At 38.6% G+C, this 20144-nt stretch overlaps 2 protein-coding genes across 4 annotated transcripts; one reads left to right on the top strand and one right to left on the bottom strand.

The window, feature by feature from the left end:
* Positions 1 to 1080: 1080 nt before the first annotated feature.
* On the top strand, positions 1081 to 3057 carry LOC110114402 (pentatricopeptide repeat-containing protein At1g61870, mitochondrial-like). Of its 3 annotated transcripts, none has more exons than XM_028699406.1 (2): positions 1081 to 1694; positions 2376 to 3057. In XM_028699406.1, exon 1 carries the CDS (start codon positions 1088 to 1090, stop codon positions 1676 to 1678), a length of 591 nt encoding a protein of 196 aa, XP_028555239.1. In that variant the 5' UTR covers positions 1081 to 1087; the 3' UTR covers positions 1679 to 1694; positions 2376 to 3057. The 3 variants fall into 3 exon arrangements, with proteins under 3 accessions (XP_028555239.1, XP_028555238.1, XP_028555240.1); XM_028699405.1 differs by having other exon boundaries at positions 2359 to 3057; XM_028699407.1 differs by having other exon boundaries at positions 2350 to 3057.
* A 2042-nt stretch (positions 3058 to 5099) lies between these two features.
* Positions 5100 to 20141, bottom strand: LOC110114414 (derlin-2). Its single transcript, XM_020847279.2, has 6 exons — positions 19809 to 20141; positions 19332 to 19431; positions 17780 to 17994; positions 14399 to 14482; positions 11516 to 11569; positions 5100 to 5394 (listed from the first exon to the last, which is right to left on the bottom strand). The coding sequence occupies exons 1-6, from the start codon at positions 19905 to 19907 to the stop codon at positions 5212 to 5214; spliced, it is 735 nt and encodes a 244-aa protein (XP_020702938.1). The 5' UTR covers positions 19908 to 20141; the 3' UTR covers positions 5100 to 5211.
* Positions 20142 to 20144: the final 3 nt, after the last annotated feature.

Below are 20144 nucleotides of genomic sequence, written 5' to 3'. Positions count from 1 at the left end.
ATGTTCGCGTATTGCTCGATATTGTTAGGTATTGGTCTATTTTGCTCGACAATAACGAGAAATGCCATTATGTGAAGACCAATACCTAACAATACCGAGCAATACCAAGTTTTACTAGGTATTGCTCGGTATTGCTAGGTATTGCTCGGTATTCGTCTTGACAGAACGATATTTCTCGTTATTGCCAAACAATACCTAGCAATACCTTACAATACTCGAACATAACAATCCCGGGTTCTAATCCGGTCGGATCGTCGGGCCGCACGATAAAAAATAAGAACATATGACAATATATTATTGACGTACAAACTTATCAGGTCACCTGATCTAATAATTGTTACTCACAAACGGCAAGCCCTTACCGGCGCCCCGATCCCCGCTCCCCGCGGTCGTTGCTCAGCGCCTCAGCCTCAGCTTCTAAATTTGATGGCTCCTTGAACTCCCGCAGGCCGCAGCCATGCGGCCACGTCTCCTCCACCGCCGCATCATCTCCTACCTCCAAGTTCGCAGCCTCTCTACCGCACCCTCCCAACTCGAACCCCTCAACCTCCTCCCTCTCAATTCCACCTCCACCTCTCCAAAGTCCCCGCCTTCCGTCCTCACCCTCGCCGCCGGCGATCCCAAGCAGCGCGCCCTGTCCGCTATCTCGCTCCTCAAATCCGAGACCGACCCCTCTAGCATCCTCAACATCTGCCGCACCGCATCTCTCTCCCCCGCCCAACACCTCGGCCGCGCCGCCCTCTCGGTCGCTGTATCCTCTCTCTCTTCGTCCCCCCACCACCTCCGCTCACTCCTCACGCCTCTACTCCACTCCGATCAACATCTTCCACATGCTATTTCCCTCTTTGGCCTCGCCGGTCTCCTCGACGACGCCCTCTCCGCCTTCCGCTCGTCCCCTTCTCTCCGCTCTCTCAATGCCCTCCTCTTCGCTTGCATCCTCTCCAATAAGCATCTCCAAGCTGGTGAATTCTTCCGCGACTTCCCTGTTTCCTACCGTATTAAACCTAATATTGTCACCTACAACACCGTCATCAAGGCCTTCTGCGAGTCTGGAGGATCCAGAACGTTTTATTCCTATTTAGACGAAATGGTTCGTAAAGGAATCAAGCCGAATCTGACTACATTCAGCATCTCTCTCTCTGGGTTTTATCGCGAGGAACGGTTTGATGATGTGAAGAAGGTTCTTTGGCTGATGAAAAAGCATGGCCGGCATGCGGGGTTGTCGATTTATAACATTAGGATTCAGAGCTTGTGCAAGCTTGGGCGACCGGATGAGGCCAAGGAGTTGTTGAGGGATATGAGAGTTAGGCGTCTGGAACCGAATTGGGTGACTTACGATCATTTGGTGTTAGGTTATTGTTGCAGAGGAAATCTGGAGGAGGCAAAGAGGTTGTTTGAAGAAATGGGGAGGAGAGGTTTGGTTCCGCAGAGCAGCTGCTATTTTAGTTTGGTGCACTATCTTTGTAAAGGTGGGGATTTTAGTTCGGCTCTTGCGATTTGCAGGGAGAGCATGGAAAGGAACTGGGTGCCACGGTTCTCTACGATGAAGGTGCTTGTCGATGGGCTTGTGGGAGCTTCACAGGTCAAGGAGGCAAGGGAGATTGTGGAAATGGTAAAGGGAAAATTCTCATGGAATGTCGAATTGTGGAATAAGATTGAAGATAGCTTGCCTATGTAGATTGTGGAACGTTGAGGTATGTTTTTATCTGTAACGAATACTGAAAATTTATTCCGAAAGAGATCAAAAATATAGGCTTGTGATATATCAGATAAATTAGCTAGAATGACTTTACCTGCTTGCGGTATTATTTCTTGTAGTGCACCATTTCTGGAATCCCAATAACTTATAATAATGTCATTTCCATTCTCTGGAAAGTTGACACTGTACATTGTTTGTTTCTAAAGCTTCAACATTTTTTAGCCAATCAGATGGGCATCTTGTTCTAGTTTTCAGAGTAATTTCCCAGTTGATTTGCAAAAATATTTTCCAGATATAAATTTAAAGTCGCCTCATTTCTGCCTCTCATTCATTGCTGAAAACTCACTTACAGATATAAACAACAGGAGTGAGTATAACTCAATGAAAAATATTTAAAACATTAAAAGAGTATCTTACATAATTATATATTCTAAATATGTTTATTTTTCTCGTTGACAATTTATATATTGCTTCTGATTTATTTCTATATATCCTTTTGCTTAAAGTAATATCAAAGCCAATTTTGATCTTGAGGGTGACATTTGTTTTCTAGCAATCTTGACACCAAAACCAACTGTTTTCTCTCAATATGGTTCATTATTTCTCCTATTTTTCAATCACAATGATAACCATTTTCTAACCATTTTCAGCACTTCCAGGTGTAAAAATTTTGCGGAGAAAGAGAGAGGACTTGAAAAGATGCATTAGGAAAAGTTAAGGTTGGGGAAGCAGAAATTCTTCTCCAAGGACATCTTCTTGGATGCTGACAATGATCACCGGGTTGGTCTCAAAGACGCTTGATTGCCAGAATCTCACTCAGGTGCTCCATTGTTACAACCAGTTTCTTTATTACCTGCAGTTTGATCGGTCAAAATCTCGGGATCAGCTGAAAACCTTGCGGCCTCAATCTGCAACTGCCACCACCATTTTCTTCTTCGCATACAGCTCCCATTGATGATCTTTGCTGGCTGTTCACATCTCCAGTTGTCGTTATCTTCTTCTTGATACCAAATCTTTGATGCCTAAGTTGTTTGTGCCCAAATGCCTTTCTAGTATTACTTAAGCATTTCTTGGAATTGATATGGCCTTCGTCCACCATGGAAGACAACTAGCATATTTCCAGAGGGAAAATTAGAAGCCATAGATTGGAGATGGCATTGGCATTTTTGGTTGGTGAACAGAGCATTTAATGGAGAATTTGACTCACAATAGAACACAATGAAGAAAAAGAATTCATGTAACTGACTCCATGTAGTAGGACAAAGACCTAGTGTTGTTAATGTTTTTGTTGAAGCGAACATTCGATATTATTTTAAACTGTCAATTGCATTTCAGAATTTATATCAGGCATCTTTGCCAAATGGCCATTGGACGTTGGCTTTCTCTTTGTTGCTTCCTTCTTTCATCATTCCGACTGCTCTTTTGGGCTCACCTATCGAATTATTGGGGGTGGCTCTATTATCTATTCGTTGTATTCTGCTTATGCATGGAAGTTTCATTTTGTGATGTTGGGCTCTGATCCGTTGGTCTATGGATTGGCATTGGGAAGCTTTTGTTGAGCTTTGGGCAAGCAATAAGAAAATTTGTTGCCTGCCTTTCACAAGAATCATTAGATTCTACATGACCGTAGCAGCCCGTTGACTTTTGAATTTTTGCTCTTAAATGCCTTTGTTTGAGGAGAAATTATTTGTTGTGCAGAGACAGGACATAGAACGTCGTCTGGAGACCAACCAGAATGCGCCACGTCAGCAGTATCGAGCCGCGGTATCAAGCAAGGGGTGACGTGACACATTCTGGTTGGTCTCCGGACGACATTCAGCCTCCGCACAAAATAATTAATCCTGTTTGAGCCTATCCTCAACCTTTGGTGGGAGTTGAGTTGTGGGGTTATACATTTATAAAAATTTTATTTTGTGAAATTTTGCTTTTATTTTGTTAGCAACTTCATTCTAGATTTCACTTTTTTATTATTTCTAAAGTAAATTTTAGTACAAAATTCTTAATTCAAAAAATTTTTATGCTTTAAAATTATTCTAAAAAATAATAAAGAAAGCTATCCCATGGTCACCATTGAGGCTTCTCGTTTGGTGTATAATTTCCTCTTTTTTTAAGGGAAAAACAACCGGCCAGAATCTCTCCCACTTCCTACCTCCATAAACTTTGTTTTCCTTTAAGCTCTATTCTATCTTCATCAACAGGTACGCTATATCTTGCTACACAATGAAAAGCCTACTAAGAAACACCAATCATCAGATCAATATATCATTGATATCAATATCCTAATAATTTAGAGTTAATAGCTTCATTCTTCAATAATTTATACTAAATATTGATGTCAAAGTGAATGTGTAGGCATTTACACCATTGCCATCCATGTTAATAAGGATCATTGGCCCTTCCACAACCTTTTTCTTCAAGAACACAATAGCTAGTATGTAATAAGAGGCTTAAGCTAAGTGATGTGTTCCCCTCAATTAAACACAATTTTATCAAGGATGATACAAATCGGAGCATAAAATACTTTAAATATTCAAAACTTTACATTTTTCCTTAATGCTATACTCAATCAAGCAGCTTCCTAATTTCCAGGACTGTAAATGAATCGAGCATTCGACAAACTACTTGTGAATCGGCTCGATAAGAGCTCGTTTATTTTCATTTGATAAGATAAATGAACAATTTTGACAATTCTCAATAGCTAAATAAACAATTTTGAGCAACCTAGCTTTCAACTCATTTATGTTTACAAACAACATCATTTAAAGCTCGTGAATATGCGCGTTAAAAAGCTCGATTAAAAAAGTTGATTATGCCTCATTTAATTAAAAAAATATTATACCTTAATTAATTAAAAAAATTGTGATGGTTTATCCCCACACAGCCTAGAGTGGAGGGATTTTGTTATATTAAAACAAATACATTTGCAGCCCATTTACTTAACAGCGAACAGCCAGCAAGCAAGCGGCTGGGCGGAACAACACCAAGCTGCTCGGCTTGATAAGAGGCTCGACAAGCTCGAAATTAAACGAGCTCAAACCTGAACATAAGCTGAGCTCGAACAATGGAGTTTTAAATGAGCTTGAGCTTGAGCTTGAACAGCAGACCAAGATGCTCGACAAGCTTCGAGTCGAGCTTGAGCATGATTTGACAAACGAGCTTGAATCCAAACAGACCGAAGCTCGGCTCGGCTTGATTGCAGCCTTACCAATTCGAAAAACAGCTCAAAAGAAGGCAGTTTGTTGTTATTAGAATGAGCATTTACACATAAACTGCCCAGAATCCAGTTCTTAAGGACCAAAAAAAAAAGGAAATTGCGACAGTATATACAGAAGACTAAAAACCAATCAAACCTTTCATGGAACCAAACCGACCCCACATTAAGAAAAATCAGTGGCCAACATCAGAGAAAATATATGCCTCTAGATAAATATTACTGACTTGGAATATCAATAATATATTATAAAAGCTTGGAACTCTAAACAACCGTTAAAATATTATGAATCATTGTATGATTAATCTTGATGGGGTTCCTGCACAGGAGGGGCGGCAAATTGGGCATTTCCTGGTCGGGCCACAACAACATTATCATCTGCAAACAAAGCTTTGATGAAACTGGGAGTCTTGAGGGGTCGCCGACCTGTCATTCGGGGGTAAACATCTTCGAGATAATAATAAGCATGGCCTGCTATCACACCCTGAAAAAAAAAGAACATAAATCAGATAAAAAGTTTTTAGTTTAGTACACCAGCTGATCATTTCGTAGGAGCTGGGATTACTGCTCCTTCACAGGGCTGGCGTGGGTCATACATTTACCATACAAAAAGTAATGTTCCATGGCTCGTTCGTCTGAATGTGTGAGTTCTACTTCAGATTTTGCCTCTTGCCAATTTCTGGATTCATTGAAATCAGATTTCTTGCAAGTTGTTTATTCAATTTATGCATCTACTTCCTATCAAATTGATATCACAACACCTTCTTGTTGTTGGAGCCTAGCAGCAAGAAGATGGATGCGTTGGAAGGCGAGATGGAACAAATCAAGGTCGGAGTTGAAGAAAACATTATGGGGTGGAGGGAAGATTCTCAGTCATCGAGAATCGTTTTGGAAACTTTGAAGATATGATGAAAAAGATGCTTAAGATGTAGTCCAAAGCACCCTCAAGGACCACCAGGTGCATCAGGGGTGGCTCCAAGGACAGGTGGAATGGGTTTTCCAGATGAAAGGGAAGCAGGAATGGGGAGGCCGAACCCTTTAAGAGACCACCCCCAGGCATGGTGGGAGGGGGACCAGAGGATGCAGTGGTTGGGCCGAACCATGGGGTCCAAATCAGCCAAGGGATGAAGGGAGAGAATCGCACCATGATTACATAGGAGGAACTATCAGAGGGAGAAATTATAGGGGGATGGATAGGAGATCAAGGAAGTTGAAGATGCCGATCTTTAAAGGGGAAGATGCTCAGGGTTTGGTGTATCGGGTGGAGCATTAATTTGCTATCATTGTGCTGACATAAGAAGAAAAACTCATGGCGGCGGGGTTATGTTTGGAGTGAAAAGCCCTAGCCTAGTTTCAGTGGAGGGAGGCTAGGTATCCGATTTATTCATGGGAGGGATTTAAGGATTATTTGTTGAAAAGTTTATGAACCATTCAAGAAGGAGACCTCCACGAGCAGTTCTATGCTTTAACTCAGGAGAGGACAATCATGGAATATCGGGAGAAGTTCGGACTATTACGAAGGGCCTTAGGGGAGATATCCGAGCAGAGCTCAGGGTGTTGAGGCCCAGAGGGCTAAAGGAGATGATGGAGCTAGCTCATAGAATAGAAGAAAAACATCAGAGGGAGAAATATATAGTGGCAAAGGGAAGCGCTGAAGGGGAGGGACATTGGAGTCCATTATGGGAGAAATTTCAGCCATCTCACAGATGTGGAGGTGCAAGAGAGGTGGGCAAAAGGATTATGCTTCAAGTATGTTACACCGAGCATAGATGCAAGAATCAATCCCTTCACGTCTTGATTGTTTGCGAGGGAGAAGAGGAGAGCAAGGACGAGTTGGAGGAGTTCATAGAGGAAACAACCCATTTATACTTAGAAATGGTAGAGGAGTCCCTAAACTCCATTCTGGGATTCACTCGAAATCACATCATGAAGGTGAGAGGTGAGATAGCAGGCAAGGAGATTGTGGTGTTGATAGAAAGTGGGGCTACCCACAATTTCATCTCCAACCAAAACGTGGATCAATTGGAGGTGAAGCTGGTGGGCACCGAGTGCTACGGGGTGATGATGGGCACCAGAAAGGTGGATACATGCATAGGAGTGTTTAGAGGGGGGGGGGGGGGGGGGGGGAATTGAAAATTTAAAAAATCTTTTAAAAATTTTAGTCTAACCTTATAGGGGGTCCAAGTGAGGGAGGACTTACTTCCATTGGAGTTAGGAAGCACTGATATCATCCTGGAGATAAAATGACTGCAGACTTCGATAGACACCAAGGTCAACTAGGGAGCAATGTCGATGGAAGTGATGGGGTAGAGAAGGAGAGTGGTGATCAGGGGAGATGCAGGGCTATCCAAAGCCATGGTGAGAACCATACAAAATGAGGGGGGTGATTTCTGGTGGAGTTGCAGTGCTTGGAGGGGATCAGATGAGACATCCCCTTGTCAATACAACCATTGATACAACATCTTAGTGAGAAATTTCAGCCACCTCAAGGATTGCCACCACCAAGGAAGCAAGATAACACCATCATCTTGAGAGAAGGGGTGCCACCGATTAGTGTTAGACCCTACCAATATCCCTAGATCCATAAGGATGAGATTGATATACTGGTTCGAGAGATGTTGGAGGTCGGGATCATCAGACTGGGCGTGAGTCCTTTTTCTAGCCTAGCCTTGTTGGTCAAGAAGGATAGAAGCTGGATAACTTGTGTGAACTATAGGGTCCTGAATAAAGAGACTGTGCCTTATAAGTTTTATATTCTAGTGATTGATGAGTTACTGGAAAAGCTATGTGGAGCTATGGTGTTCACAAAAAATGGATCTGAAATTCGGGTATTGTCAGATCAGGATAAGAGGGGAGGATGCCCCAAAAATATCATTCTAGACACATGAGGGTTAATATAAGTTATTTTGTTTCAGAGATACCTCGGCTATAGACCAAGCGGTTGGCATGGGCAGATTACTTAATACATCACTTCCTATCATTCAGCTTCAAGAATGACTCCTTTCAAAGTGAAGTACGGGAGGGACCCACCTCACTTGATGCATTTTGGGCAGAGTAGCACGCCAGTCTCATCGGTTGAACAGTACTTGGAGGAGAGGGATAGGGTATTGACATAGTTAAAAAAGCATCTGTTGAGGGCTTACCAGATCATGAAGAAGCAGGCGGATGGGCACAGAAAATACATTCAATTTGAGCTAGGTGATAGGGTATACTTGAAGCTTCGTCCTTATAGAAAAAGGATGATAGCTAACAGGGAAAAACAAGAAGGTGGTCTCAAGGTACTTTGGCCCCTATGAGATACTGAAGAAGATTGGATCAGTGACTTACAGATTGAAGTTTCCCCCGACCACAACTATATATCTGGTGTTCCACGTGTCACAGTTGAGGAGAGCTATCAGTGATTATACATCAAGTCTAGAGTTACCAGTGACACTGACCGAGAATTTGGAGGTGGTGTTGAAATCATTGGAGTTAAAAGGGGCACGAAGAGGAAAGGGAGGGATCAAGGAAGTGTTGATTCAATCATTCAATAGAAGAACATACCTGACTACGACCCCACCTGGAAGCATTTGTGAGAGGATAAAGTAGCAGTTGCCATCTTTTCACCTTGTGGACAAGGCGAGTCTTTGGGAGGGGGTATTATTGAACTGATCCTCACTGGACCAGTCATTCGGCCGATCCATCCTAGATTGGCCAGGGTCTACACCTGACGGAAGCCAAGCGGACAATGAACATAAGAGGGGGGGAAATCTCATCCCCTTTAGAGTGGAGCCCATAGCAGAAATTTGAATAGGGAGGGGTGGTCTAAAGGGAAAAGGCAAGGGGCAATTTTGGGATTTGGTAATTGTATGCTAAATATAGTTTCTCCTATGGTTCAATTTTTTTAGCATGCTTGTATTTGCTAAAAGGGGAATTTGGTTTAGATTGTGAGAGCTCTAGCGGTGTCTAGGGTTTGTGGAGAGCCGAATTTTCCTCTCCAATTGTATCTTGTCATTTTTTCATAATAATTTCAATCTATAAGTGTTTGTGCGAGTTCTACTTTAGATTTTGCCTCCTGCCAATTTCTGGATTTGTTGATATCAGACTTTTAGCAAGGTGTTTATTCAATTTCTGCATCTACTTAATATCAAAGTGTTTGTAACACTAAAAAATAAATATTAATACCTCACATCTAACTAAATGATAATAATAACAATATCAAATCTTTATCTCACTACGTAGGGTCAGCTTCATGAATCTTTTTTCACAATTTTATCCTGTTAAGTGTCAAATTCTCATTTAAATCTAATAAAAAAAATTATTTCTAATATTTTCTAACCAAATCTTTTTAGATATGCCTTTATCTTTCTTAACATAGACCAAATATAATATATCTACTCTCCTAACCGAGTCATTAAAAGGATGACATTTTATGTGACCAAACCATCTGAGGCAACTCTCTGTCTCTCTCTCTAATCTTATATGCCGTCATAGCAAAGCCAACCATTTCATGTATATACTCCTTTCACATTCTGTCTCTACTAGTGAAGCAACTCATCCACTTGAGCATCCTTATTTCTGCAAGATTTAACTTAATTTTATGGTTCTCTTTTAATGGCCAATATTCCACACCATAAAACATTGCACGTCTCACCAACATTTTATATAATTTTCTCTTAAATTTGAGGGGTATGTGATACGCCTTAGGTTTCACAAATTAGGGTTTGCCCTAATTTCCCCTCCAAAAGGAGAAATTTCTCCACCAAAACCAAATGAGAAACAATCACAAGAGGGTTGAGATGAAAAGTAAGAACCTTTGCATTAGAAAGCCAAGAGAAAACAAGATAAGTTTGTCCACTTCGAGAAGGACAAGATCTCCCACAAGAAAATCCTAGAAAAGCACAAGAAAAAGACTAGAGGAAGGAAAACTAGAAAGAGAATACACTTTTCATAATGCCAAAAACTAAACCCTAATGGCTCCCTTCATACCCTTTCCAAAAGATCCTCCCATCCCCAAAATACCCCCACTTAAGTGGGTGGGTACCCTTGGTCCAGCCGGTTCCCCGCCCCCCCTCTCTTCCGCCTGTAGACCCGCACCGGTCCAGGCGGGACCGGTTCACCCGGTCCATCAGTATGTTTCTATCACACAACATGACTGATGCATTCCTCCACTTCAACTATCCAACTTAAACTATACTAATAACATCCCCATTTATTTCACCAACACTTTGAACAATAGACCCAAGATATCTAAAATATGTTATCTTATTAATGACTTGATCGCCCAAAGTCACAGTCACCCCACTAGATCTATTACTACTAAAATCACACTCTATATATTCGGTTTTAGATCTACTCAAATGAAAAATTTTAGACTCCAAAGTTGACCTCCATAATTCAAGTTTATCTTGAACTCTATCTCCAGCCTTATCAACAGGAAGAATTTCATCAACAAAAAACATACACCAAAGTAACTCCTCTTGCAAATGTCTAGTAGGAACATCCATGACTAGAGCAAAAAGGTATGGGCTTAATCATTGCTTTTAAAAACGTGTTTTCTATATTCAAACAACTAAATAAGCTCTTAGAAGGAAAACAAAACTGCAGTTACGCCGCCTTGTGTGCTGAAAACTTGGTTAGATACCTGTTTCAAAATAAAACAGGTTTTCAGCTCAAATTAAGTAATACGCGCAGCAACTAAGTCAGATTTACTGGTCATATTCCGATTTGCACAACTGTCCCGAAGGGCATTAATTGTCACTTTCTAATATTTTTCCTCGTACTCAGCTATTTAATTATCTGTTTTGCTAGTATTATTTTCTAGAGTATTGTTGCAGTTTCTGAATTTGTTTGTCCAACTTAGCTGTTTAGTCCCTCCAATAATCGGTGCTTAAAGACTTTGCATTTATGAGTATAAGACTGCGGGGTCTATAGACAAATTTCCGACATATTCATCCAGCAAAAAATCAATTATTTATTTTTGTATCTTTTTCATAATAATTAATTTTGGTTTGGTGTTTGCAGCACATTGTTATTTTAAAAGGCTCCAGAGTCCAGATAAAGAGCTAAAAAAAGTCAAAGAAGAATTTCAACGGAATAACATAGTAATTCGTGTAGTAAAACTTTTGGAAATACAACCACATAAAGAGAACACGCCATCATCTGGTTTTTATTTCTTTTCTTTCATTGTTTTAGAGTCACTTCGCTGCTCTCTCGAAGTTAAAGCAATACAGACTAGAAAGCTACAGTTTGCTCATTTTCTCATTTTAGTTTTCTGATATACATTCCACATGATCATTAAGAAAGGAATTCCCTACGGATTTCTACAAACAGAATATACCCTTAATTTCAATGCAAGGTAAGTGGGCAACAAGGAAACCAAAATCAATTTCAATATTGCCATCAGGGGCAGGCAGACAATCAGCCACCTATCAGCAATTAACTGGATCTGAAAATAACTTTAAGTTTACATGAAAAATCAAGATAGAGCTAAGGATTTAGTACACATAACAAAGAAGTTCCTTCACATTGATAGTTTATTATATTGATCATTCTATCAGCAAATGCAGAATAGGCAAATTATTTCTATTTAACATTTTCATAACTAAGAAAGGCAGCCAACGTACCAAAAGATCAACCCATGTGCTGGTTCCAACAAGAATAGAGAAAACCAGAAGGACCTGTATAGAAAGGGCAGGCAACCAAATAAATACTCAGTCAACATTTATGTAACGTAGAAAAAATATAGTAAGAGCTCACTCAGTTCAACAATACAGCTCAAATATTTTTGAAAACTAATAGATCCACACCTTAAATTTCCATTACTCTAAAAATATAAACTAGCAAGGCACTAGTCATTCTATTAGAGATCCTTAAAGCCTATAGAATATTACACACCGTGAAAAAAATTCAGAGTATTCATGTTTCTAAGGCATTAGGGTATCAATACACTTTCAAAACTTCATCTAAAAAAAATTATACAGTGGCTCATTCTACCTGACCTTCTTCTACCTTTTCACTAAGCATCAAATAAACAAAAGATTAATCATTTGCATAGCTACTCAAAATGAAAATTCAATTACCTCCATCCTTGCTAATATTCTAAATTATATGAATGCCTAATCTCCTAAGATCTAGATAGATGCATTACACTATTCAATGCAATAGATAACCCTGACCTCACTCAATCTCCATTCAAGTAGGCAAGCCATAAAAAAAAAATGTTTGTCCAACACAAATCAAAGTTCGTGTTTGTAACCATTTTGAAGATAATACTCATGTTTCTAAGGTGAAAGACCTGACAGGTGAGAATTGAAGACACAAGGACTTCAATTAATTGGGGAAAATATATGTTGAAGCTAAAGCATGCAAGTCTCAAAGGATATAGCCCCTACGCTAATAGGTCCATTTTCTTCTTTGATTCTAAAATTTTGTGGACAGTCGAATAGTGGCGTTATCGAGCTTGGCTTGTCAATCAGAAAGCTGGCTCGAACTCGAACTCGAACTCGAATTGAACCAAAAAAATGAACTCGAAATCGACTCATCCTTTAACTCGTAAGCTCAAGAGTTCGACTCGAGCTCCTGGGAGCACTCGGGAAGCACAGCAGGCGTCATTGTGGAGAAGAAGAACATTAATTTTTTCCACAGAATAACAGCTTTATGATACAATCAAACAGATCCAGGACCGGTCCAGCCGGCCTAAACAATGGGTCAGCTCCTGCATTACAGCAGGCGTCAGCCTACTTGTTCGCAGGCTGTTAAGCCACTTTCCTATGGGGTGGGATCCAATAATTAATGCAAATTGCTTGAGGGTTGTTTAGTTATTTGGTGTTAGTTTTGTATTTTCTTTTATGAGTTGACAAGTTGTACTAGGGTTAGGGCATCTTTTTGTGGCTAATTTTCTGAGTGCTTTGGTGTTCTTGGGCTCTAGTGGTGTCTAGAGAGTTTTGGAAATATTGGTCCTCCTCTTGAATAGAGGATCAATTGTACCTTGCTATTTTCTTTCTTTATCTAGCAATCAAGAGTTTTTTTTTTTTTTTTGCATTTTTATTCCATAAAAACACTAAATTCTGCTTGATCAAACCGCTAAAATTCTGATTGCAGGATTAAATTCCTGTTTTCCTATTGTTTCCTATCCAATTGGTATTAGCGCAGATTTTGGGACTGTTTTTGAGCAATTTTTGTGAAAACCAGATGTTTATTTTTTGTCGCAGGAGGGGTTGTTTGCTGTTTTTGGGTTCAAGATCCAGATTTTTGAGTCTACAAAAATACAGGGATTGATGGAGGCCAAGAAAGTGAATGCGTTGGAATAAAGCCTTGAAGGAGAAATGAGACAAATGAAAGCAACGGTGGAGGATCGAATATCTTCCATGGAAGACAAGGTTTTTGATCTCATGAGATGGTGAAGAAGATATTGGAGAATCAAAATCAAATGACGGGATAGGAGAAAAAAAGTCATTAATGTATATGCCAATATCTCTAGTTAACTAATGAATAAATTTTTATGAATTGTCTATATTGAGAAAAATAACAGTGCAACCACTAGACTTTTTAATAAAAATATAAATCTCTTACCTATAAAGAAATAAAGAAATGGCTAGAAGTACATGCAAAAAGTCAAGCCAAAATGATCGAGATATTGGCACTAAAGTAAAATACAAGTGATCCATGCAAAAAAAACATGTATAAACTAAAGGCACATTACAAACAAATAAATCATATGACATTCAAAATGGGTTTAATTAGACAGCCATGTGGTCTACGATGCATAAAATAAAGCAAATAACTACATGGATATAAACTACTAGACAATATCGTGATGAAACACACATTTTAGACTAACATGAAGGGAGAATGAAACAGCTACCAGATAAATAAGTTAGACATCCAAAACACACACAAACGACAAAAAACTTTAGAGGTTCTATAAAAAATTAGAAAAGGGCTAAGATGATGCCATGAACATGAAGATTACTATAATGAAGTGAGGAAATGCCTTTATTAGGAGATAAATAAATAACTACATAAAGAGCTTATTTAAACCAGTTACATCAAAAAGTTATGTAACGATCATATTTATGGAGAAACCATAGACCTATGATCTAAGAGCAATGGCAAAATTGCATAGGCCTGTGCGGTTAGAACCATCAAAACTAGAAAAGTTTTATCCATGGATATTTCGAGTTGAAAACTGACAAACATTGTACAATAATTTAATAAATATTGACGGGATATCAAAATTGTTTACTAGTCAATTAAATACCTTCCACAACAAATGATATTGCCTTTATCATGAGGACCAGTACATTCACAATAGAAATTCCAATCTAACAATAATTTTCCATAATCTACAATTTCCACGATAACAAGCATATCATGTGTCAATTGATATATTCTAAGAAATTGAGAGAAATTACAACCACCAAATGTCTCACACCAGAAATAATGAAGTTAAATTCTAGACACATCATTAATGTATATGCTTAGTAGAAAATGATATTTGCACTCACCCATGGAAGATGAGCAGCTCTAAAGGTGAAAAGGCCCAAAAAACTCATGTGAATGAGCGGATTATGTCTGCTCCACACATAAACCTAAACAATTAAAAAAATCTGGTTAGGAGTTTTGGTTTCAATTAAGGAGAAAATAATCTGTCAATAATATGCATGCATTGCATCTACAAAAGTATAAACATTCATGATCAACCCTAATTCTATTATACAGAATTAAATTCTTAAAACACAATGCAAAGGTCATCATTATTAGTCCTGGTCATCAAAAAGATCACCTACAATATGAAAAATGAATTAATTTAACTATGAAGTGGTCATCAATGATGAATCAATCATCTGTAACTCCAAAGCATATGAAAGAATTCTAAAGACACACGTCAACAAGAAAAAAGGACGAACTTATTCATTCTATGTTTACTCATTGCGCTTATATATGTATGTTAAATTGCCAAAAAATCTAGGTTGAGAGAGCCAATACAAAAACCTCTTGTAATATGGTATGTTCAACCAAAACAACAACATCAAATTTTTATCCCGCTATGTGGAATAGGTTACATGAATCCTTTTTTCTCCATTGTGCCTTGTTAAGAGTCAAATTCTCATTTAAATGGTATTAAAAAAAATATCATTTCTAATATTTTCTAACCAAGTCTTTTTAGGTCTACCTCTACCTTTCTTAACATAGGTCAAATATAATACATCTACTCTTGTAACCGGGTCATCAGAAAATCAACGTTCTATGTGACCAAACCATCTAAGTCAACTCTCTAATCTTATCAAAAGACTTGCACCAAATTACTAGAATAGGTAATAAGGCTTGTACCAAATTACAATTTCACATAAATCTGGCTGTCATCAAAAGATGAATTACTGGTGGTCAAGAGGGACTGTCAAATTTAAAGGTTAAAGATAAAAGCAAGCAATAAATTTGTTGTTATGGAGAAAAGCAAACCTCCAATGCTTTTGAAGCATAGAAAATTATTATTAACACTGTTTTTAAAGGTGAAGCAATTTACCTTCAAGATTATTGATAAATATAATGGATGGTGCAAAATGTTATATGGTTCCCAGCACCATAGACATGCATATTCGCAACTAAAACCACCCATAACTCCACAATTAGATGCTTATTACAAAATATCTGAGAGTAGAATACTCCTGCTCCGAGTTTTTAATTTTATATAGCATGTTTATCAAAATAATTAGTCATTCATTGTAAAAAAGGGAAAAGGAAAGAATAGGTGTAGACCTAGGTAGTGCGCAAGATTTTGTGCAAAACAAACTAGTGTTGCACCTAATATATAAGTCGGTGGGAATGAATGGGGAACAAGAATTCAAAAGACTGATCCAAACAACTGAGATAAGGCGAATAATAAGGATCATGATGGTTCAAATGCTGGGGGTGTGTGTTGTGGGGTAGGGGGTGGAGTTGTTTGTTGTTGCCCTCTATTTGGCAAAGGTAACAAATGTATAATTGATGCGGACATCCAACCGTCCATGCCTATCCGAGGAGCTGAAGATCGACGACCAAGATCACTTTATTTTATTTTAGTTTATTAAGTGTATTTTGATTTAATTTTACAATTTCCCTTTATTACCCTCTTGTCTTATATAAGCCCAAAGGGCAAATGTGTCTTTTAATTTCTTTTGAGGCCTATATATAGAGGCCTATATATAGAGGCCCCTTCTCTTGTATTGGATGATGGAATTATAATAAAAAAATTTGTGTTTTCACTTGTGTTCTTTGGGAAGAACGTTAGTGAAATCCCTATGTGAGGAAGTCGGAGTTTCCACCAGCCGCAGGATGGGTCCGGGCTCGTGGTTTGAATTCCCTTGGAGGAGGGCAACATATCACCCGTCAGTCTTCGGAAGAGTCCAAGGCTCGCGGTTTTATCTTTTATCTTTTGTTTTCATTTTTGTTCCTTCTTGTTGTTCCTAGTCGTCATCTTCATCCTCTCCCTACTTCCACCATCACGTCGTCCCCATCTCCACCTGGCCTCAGGCCCCTTACCCGCCCCATTCAAACTGTCGGCCACACCTTCTCCCATCCCCCATTGCCCAATTTGGATAATTCCTATTTTTGGATTGCCATAATTTAGTTGGTCTTTGAATTCAAATTTCCCCAAATTTGAAATTCAAATTATTTCCTAAATTATAAAATCTATTTTAGAAAAGTTTTCAAATTTTCCTTCCATGGATTTTGAATTAATTAGGATGACTTAATTCATTCTAAATCCAACCCCCAAAATTAAGGAAGCATTAAAGAATCCTTAATTCCCTCCCTCATTCCTTTCTTTCCAAAATTTCTTCTAGGGAAAGAATTGAAGACCTACCTAATTTGGATCATCTTAAATTTAGAAGGATTTCAAATTTCAAATTCAAATTTATTTGAATTTGAATCCTTTCCTAAAATAAGATTGATTTAATTTAGAAACTTCACAATCTTTTCAAATCTGAAATTAATTAGAGATTTCCATCTAATCCTCTTTCCATAATTTAGATCCTAAGTTTGGAAGAATTCCCTAATCCCCCCAATCAAGCCCCTTGCATGGCCGGTCCCCTCCCTCTCTCTCTCCTATCCAATCAAACCAAATTAATTCCCTCAATTAATAAGCCAATCAAGCCCCATCATGGGCTGCCGCCCCCTCCTCCCTTCCTCTCTCCTATCTAATTAATGCACCCAATTAAGCCTTCAATCAGCCCATTAATGCTCCCATAACTAGCCGGCCCTTTCCCCTTTCTCTCCATATTAGTTTGTGACTTATTTGGTGCATGCTCCTTATACCCTGAAATTAATTCCAGATTCCCCGCCACTGCTGGGCAGAGAATTCCCCATAATACTCATCTAGTTTTCTTGCATCTAGAGAGCCAAAATCCTGAATTGTCATAGTCCAAGTTACTGCCCAGTTTTTGGACAGATTTTGTGCGCCGTCCAGAATTTCTCATTGCCAAAATCAGCCTTTTGTCTTGGGGAATTAAATCCTTTATGTAATTTCCTTTGCTGGCTGAAATTTCTCAATGTTGTCCCGTGGGATTTTCTTCCATTAAACTCCCCAAACTCCACGTGACAGTGATTCTACTCCTTCCTCCAACCGCAGCCTAAAATCTCCTTCATTGTCTTGCATCCAAACCTCTTGGAACTTGGAAGTTCTAAAAATTGCTGATCTGGAAGAGGAAAACTGCTGTCCACCATTCTTCTTCAGCCCTTGGAAGACCTCTAGCTGATGTGTTGGAAGAAGAGTTGTTGTCCAAGACTTCTAAGAGTCAAAAGCTATTGTTTAGACCCCTCGATTTGCTCTTCAAGACCCTTAGGACCCAATCCTCCTACCCGTTCTACATCAATAATATTATAATAAAAGAATGACATTTCTCACTAACCATCATGAAGCTCAATGAACTGCTGAGAAAGAAAATATTTGCAAATTTCTGTGAAACATATGGTATCATCCCACCAATGAGAACAATTCCAGTCAACACTGTGGCACCAAACAGAAGCATATAAAAGAAATCAGCTGTTCTTCCTCTGAATGAGTTCTCCTCAAGTAGCTTGCAGTATCGAGCAAGGAAGAACATATGGAATAAGAAATCCAAATCTGTCAAAAGCAGGATCAAATCATTAGCAAAGACGGAATAATATTTATGCATATAAAAAACAAAATATGAACACAAGTCATATAAGTTTTAAAAAATACAAGAACATTTAGTATGCTTAATATCTTAAAGATAACAAATATTCATGGAAGTTACAAATAAATCTCAACAAAATAGCACAAGAGATGCCAACCTAGAGGATTCGATTGATATGCAGCATCAACAATAAGCATTTATCCCACTACGTAAGGTTGGCTAGTGGCTACATGAATCATTTTCTCCATTGTGTCCAATTAAGAGTCAAATTCTCATTTAAATCTAATAAAAACTAATAATTTTTAATACTTTCTAACAAAGTCTTTTTAGGTCTACCTCTACCTTTAACATAGGATGGATCAAATAAATCTACTCTCCTAACAGGGTCATCAGAAGGTTAACATTTCATGTGACCAAACCATCTAAGGCGACTCTCTCTAATCTTATTTGCCACTAGAGTTACTCCAATCTTGTCACATATATACTCGTTTCACATTCTGTATGTCACTCATCCACTTGAGTATCCTCATCTCTGCAACAACTTAACTTAATTATATGCTTCTCTTTTAATGGCCAACATTCTGCGCCATAAAACATTACAAGTCTCACCACCATCTTATATAAAAATTTCCCTTAAGTTTGAGGGGTACTTTACTATCACACAACAGGCCTGATGCATTAATCCACTTAAACCATCCAACTTTAATTCTACTAACAATATCCCCATCTATTTCATCATCGCTTTCAACAATAAACCTAAGTTAGCTAAAAAGTGCACTCTTTTTAATGACTTTATCACTCAATGTCACAATCCTGCCACTAGATCTATTACTAATAAAATTGCACTCCATATAAATTGATGGAATGCTTTTAGAATCATTGTTTTACAAAAGGGGGGAAAGAGGAAGAGCATCCCCCTTGCTATGTAAAACAACATTAAACAGAAAGCATCTAGAATTAAGTTCACACGATGAATACAAACACACGGAATCAGAAAAAGGTCAATAATCAAAATATCTCTTAAGTACAGATGCAAGCATGCAATCAATCCCACAGTACGCTTATCAGTCCAATAACTTATAGTAAAGCCTGAGTACAAAGCACCGTATTGACGTTCAATAAAACCACAGATACTCTAACAAAAAGTGTGGTTAATTTTTACAAAAGCAACTCCACGGGCATGAAAATGATAGAAATTCTAGTATTGCTATTAAATTAAAATGTTCGAGATTGATTGTTACATATGAATATCAACAGTGCAACAGGTAAATGAAAGCGCTAATTTTCCATTTTTATATCTTACCCATCTTCCGGAAGTATAAGAAGTTTGTGATAAGCCTCCAGATCTCATATTGTTTAACAACGAGCATGGGATTCAGATATAAATGATACGGAGATATTATCTGTCAAAAGATAATCAACACCTCATTAGGAAAATTACAGATTCTCCTACACCCTCGTCATTTGTCCGATAGAACAAACCACCCAAATTCATTAAACTGAAAAAAAGCATGAGAATCATTTGAAAATAGATATATCGACCAAGAGATTTATCAAAAATGATTTATAAGTAACAATCCGCTATGCCATCTTGAGCATTATGAGACTTTCTTCAGTAACTACCACAAAAGTGCGAAATTTTCAAAAAGAAAAACTCTGAACCGAGCCATGACCAAACAAGAGATATATAAAATGGAAGTGCAGTTCATATCTATTTTCTGCAAGCTGTCAAAAACAAACCCTAGCCTTGGAACCATAAAAAATATAGCGAAACTAGCACCTCGAGGGAGCAACCAACGGTGGTGACAACGGCGGCCGTGAGGTACGACCGCGTGATGATGGGCATTTGTTTATACCATTCCTCAACGACCTGCGCCATTTCCAGCGATCCGCCACCACAGAAGCCTTATATCTCTAACCTCAAAGCAAGGGGATCTCGAATTGCAGGATTTCTCACAATGAAAGAAATAGGGAAGAGGAAAAGCTACAGCGTCGATTTCACTGTTGTATTGTAGGTTTCAGACTATTGTAGGATACCTTCAACCTCCATTGCCATCTACGCCATGGAGAAGCAGCGTCACAATTAAATTTTAACGAATTAGACGGCAACGAGTGT

This window comes from Dendrobium catenatum, unplaced genomic scaffold (genome assembly GCF_001605985.2).
Source record: "Dendrobium catenatum unplaced genomic scaffold, ASM160598v2 fragScaff_scaffold_1280, whole genome shotgun sequence".
NCBI lineage: Eukaryota > Viridiplantae > Streptophyta > Magnoliopsida > Asparagales > Orchidaceae > Dendrobium > Dendrobium catenatum.
The sequence above is the reverse complement of the archived record's forward strand: the minus strand, read 5'-3'. Positions and strand labels throughout refer to the sequence as shown.

Coding starts and splice junctions, on each gene's coding strand:
- LOC110114414 (XM_020847279.2), bottom strand. CDS start 19,907: ATGGCGCAGGTCGTTGAGGAATGGTATAAACAAATGCCCATCATCACG. Junction 19,432..19,808: donor CCGTTGGTTGCTCCCTCGAG/GTGCTAGTTTCG, acceptor ATCTTTTGACAG/ATAATATCTCCGTATCATTT. Junction 11,570..14,398: donor GAGCTGCTCATCTTCCATGG/GTGAGTGCAAAT, acceptor CTTTCTATACAG/GTCCTTCTGGTTTTCTCTAT.
- LOC110114402 (XM_028699406.1), top strand. CDS start 1,088: ATGGTTCGTAAAGGAATCAAGCCGAATCTGACTACATTCAGCATCTCT.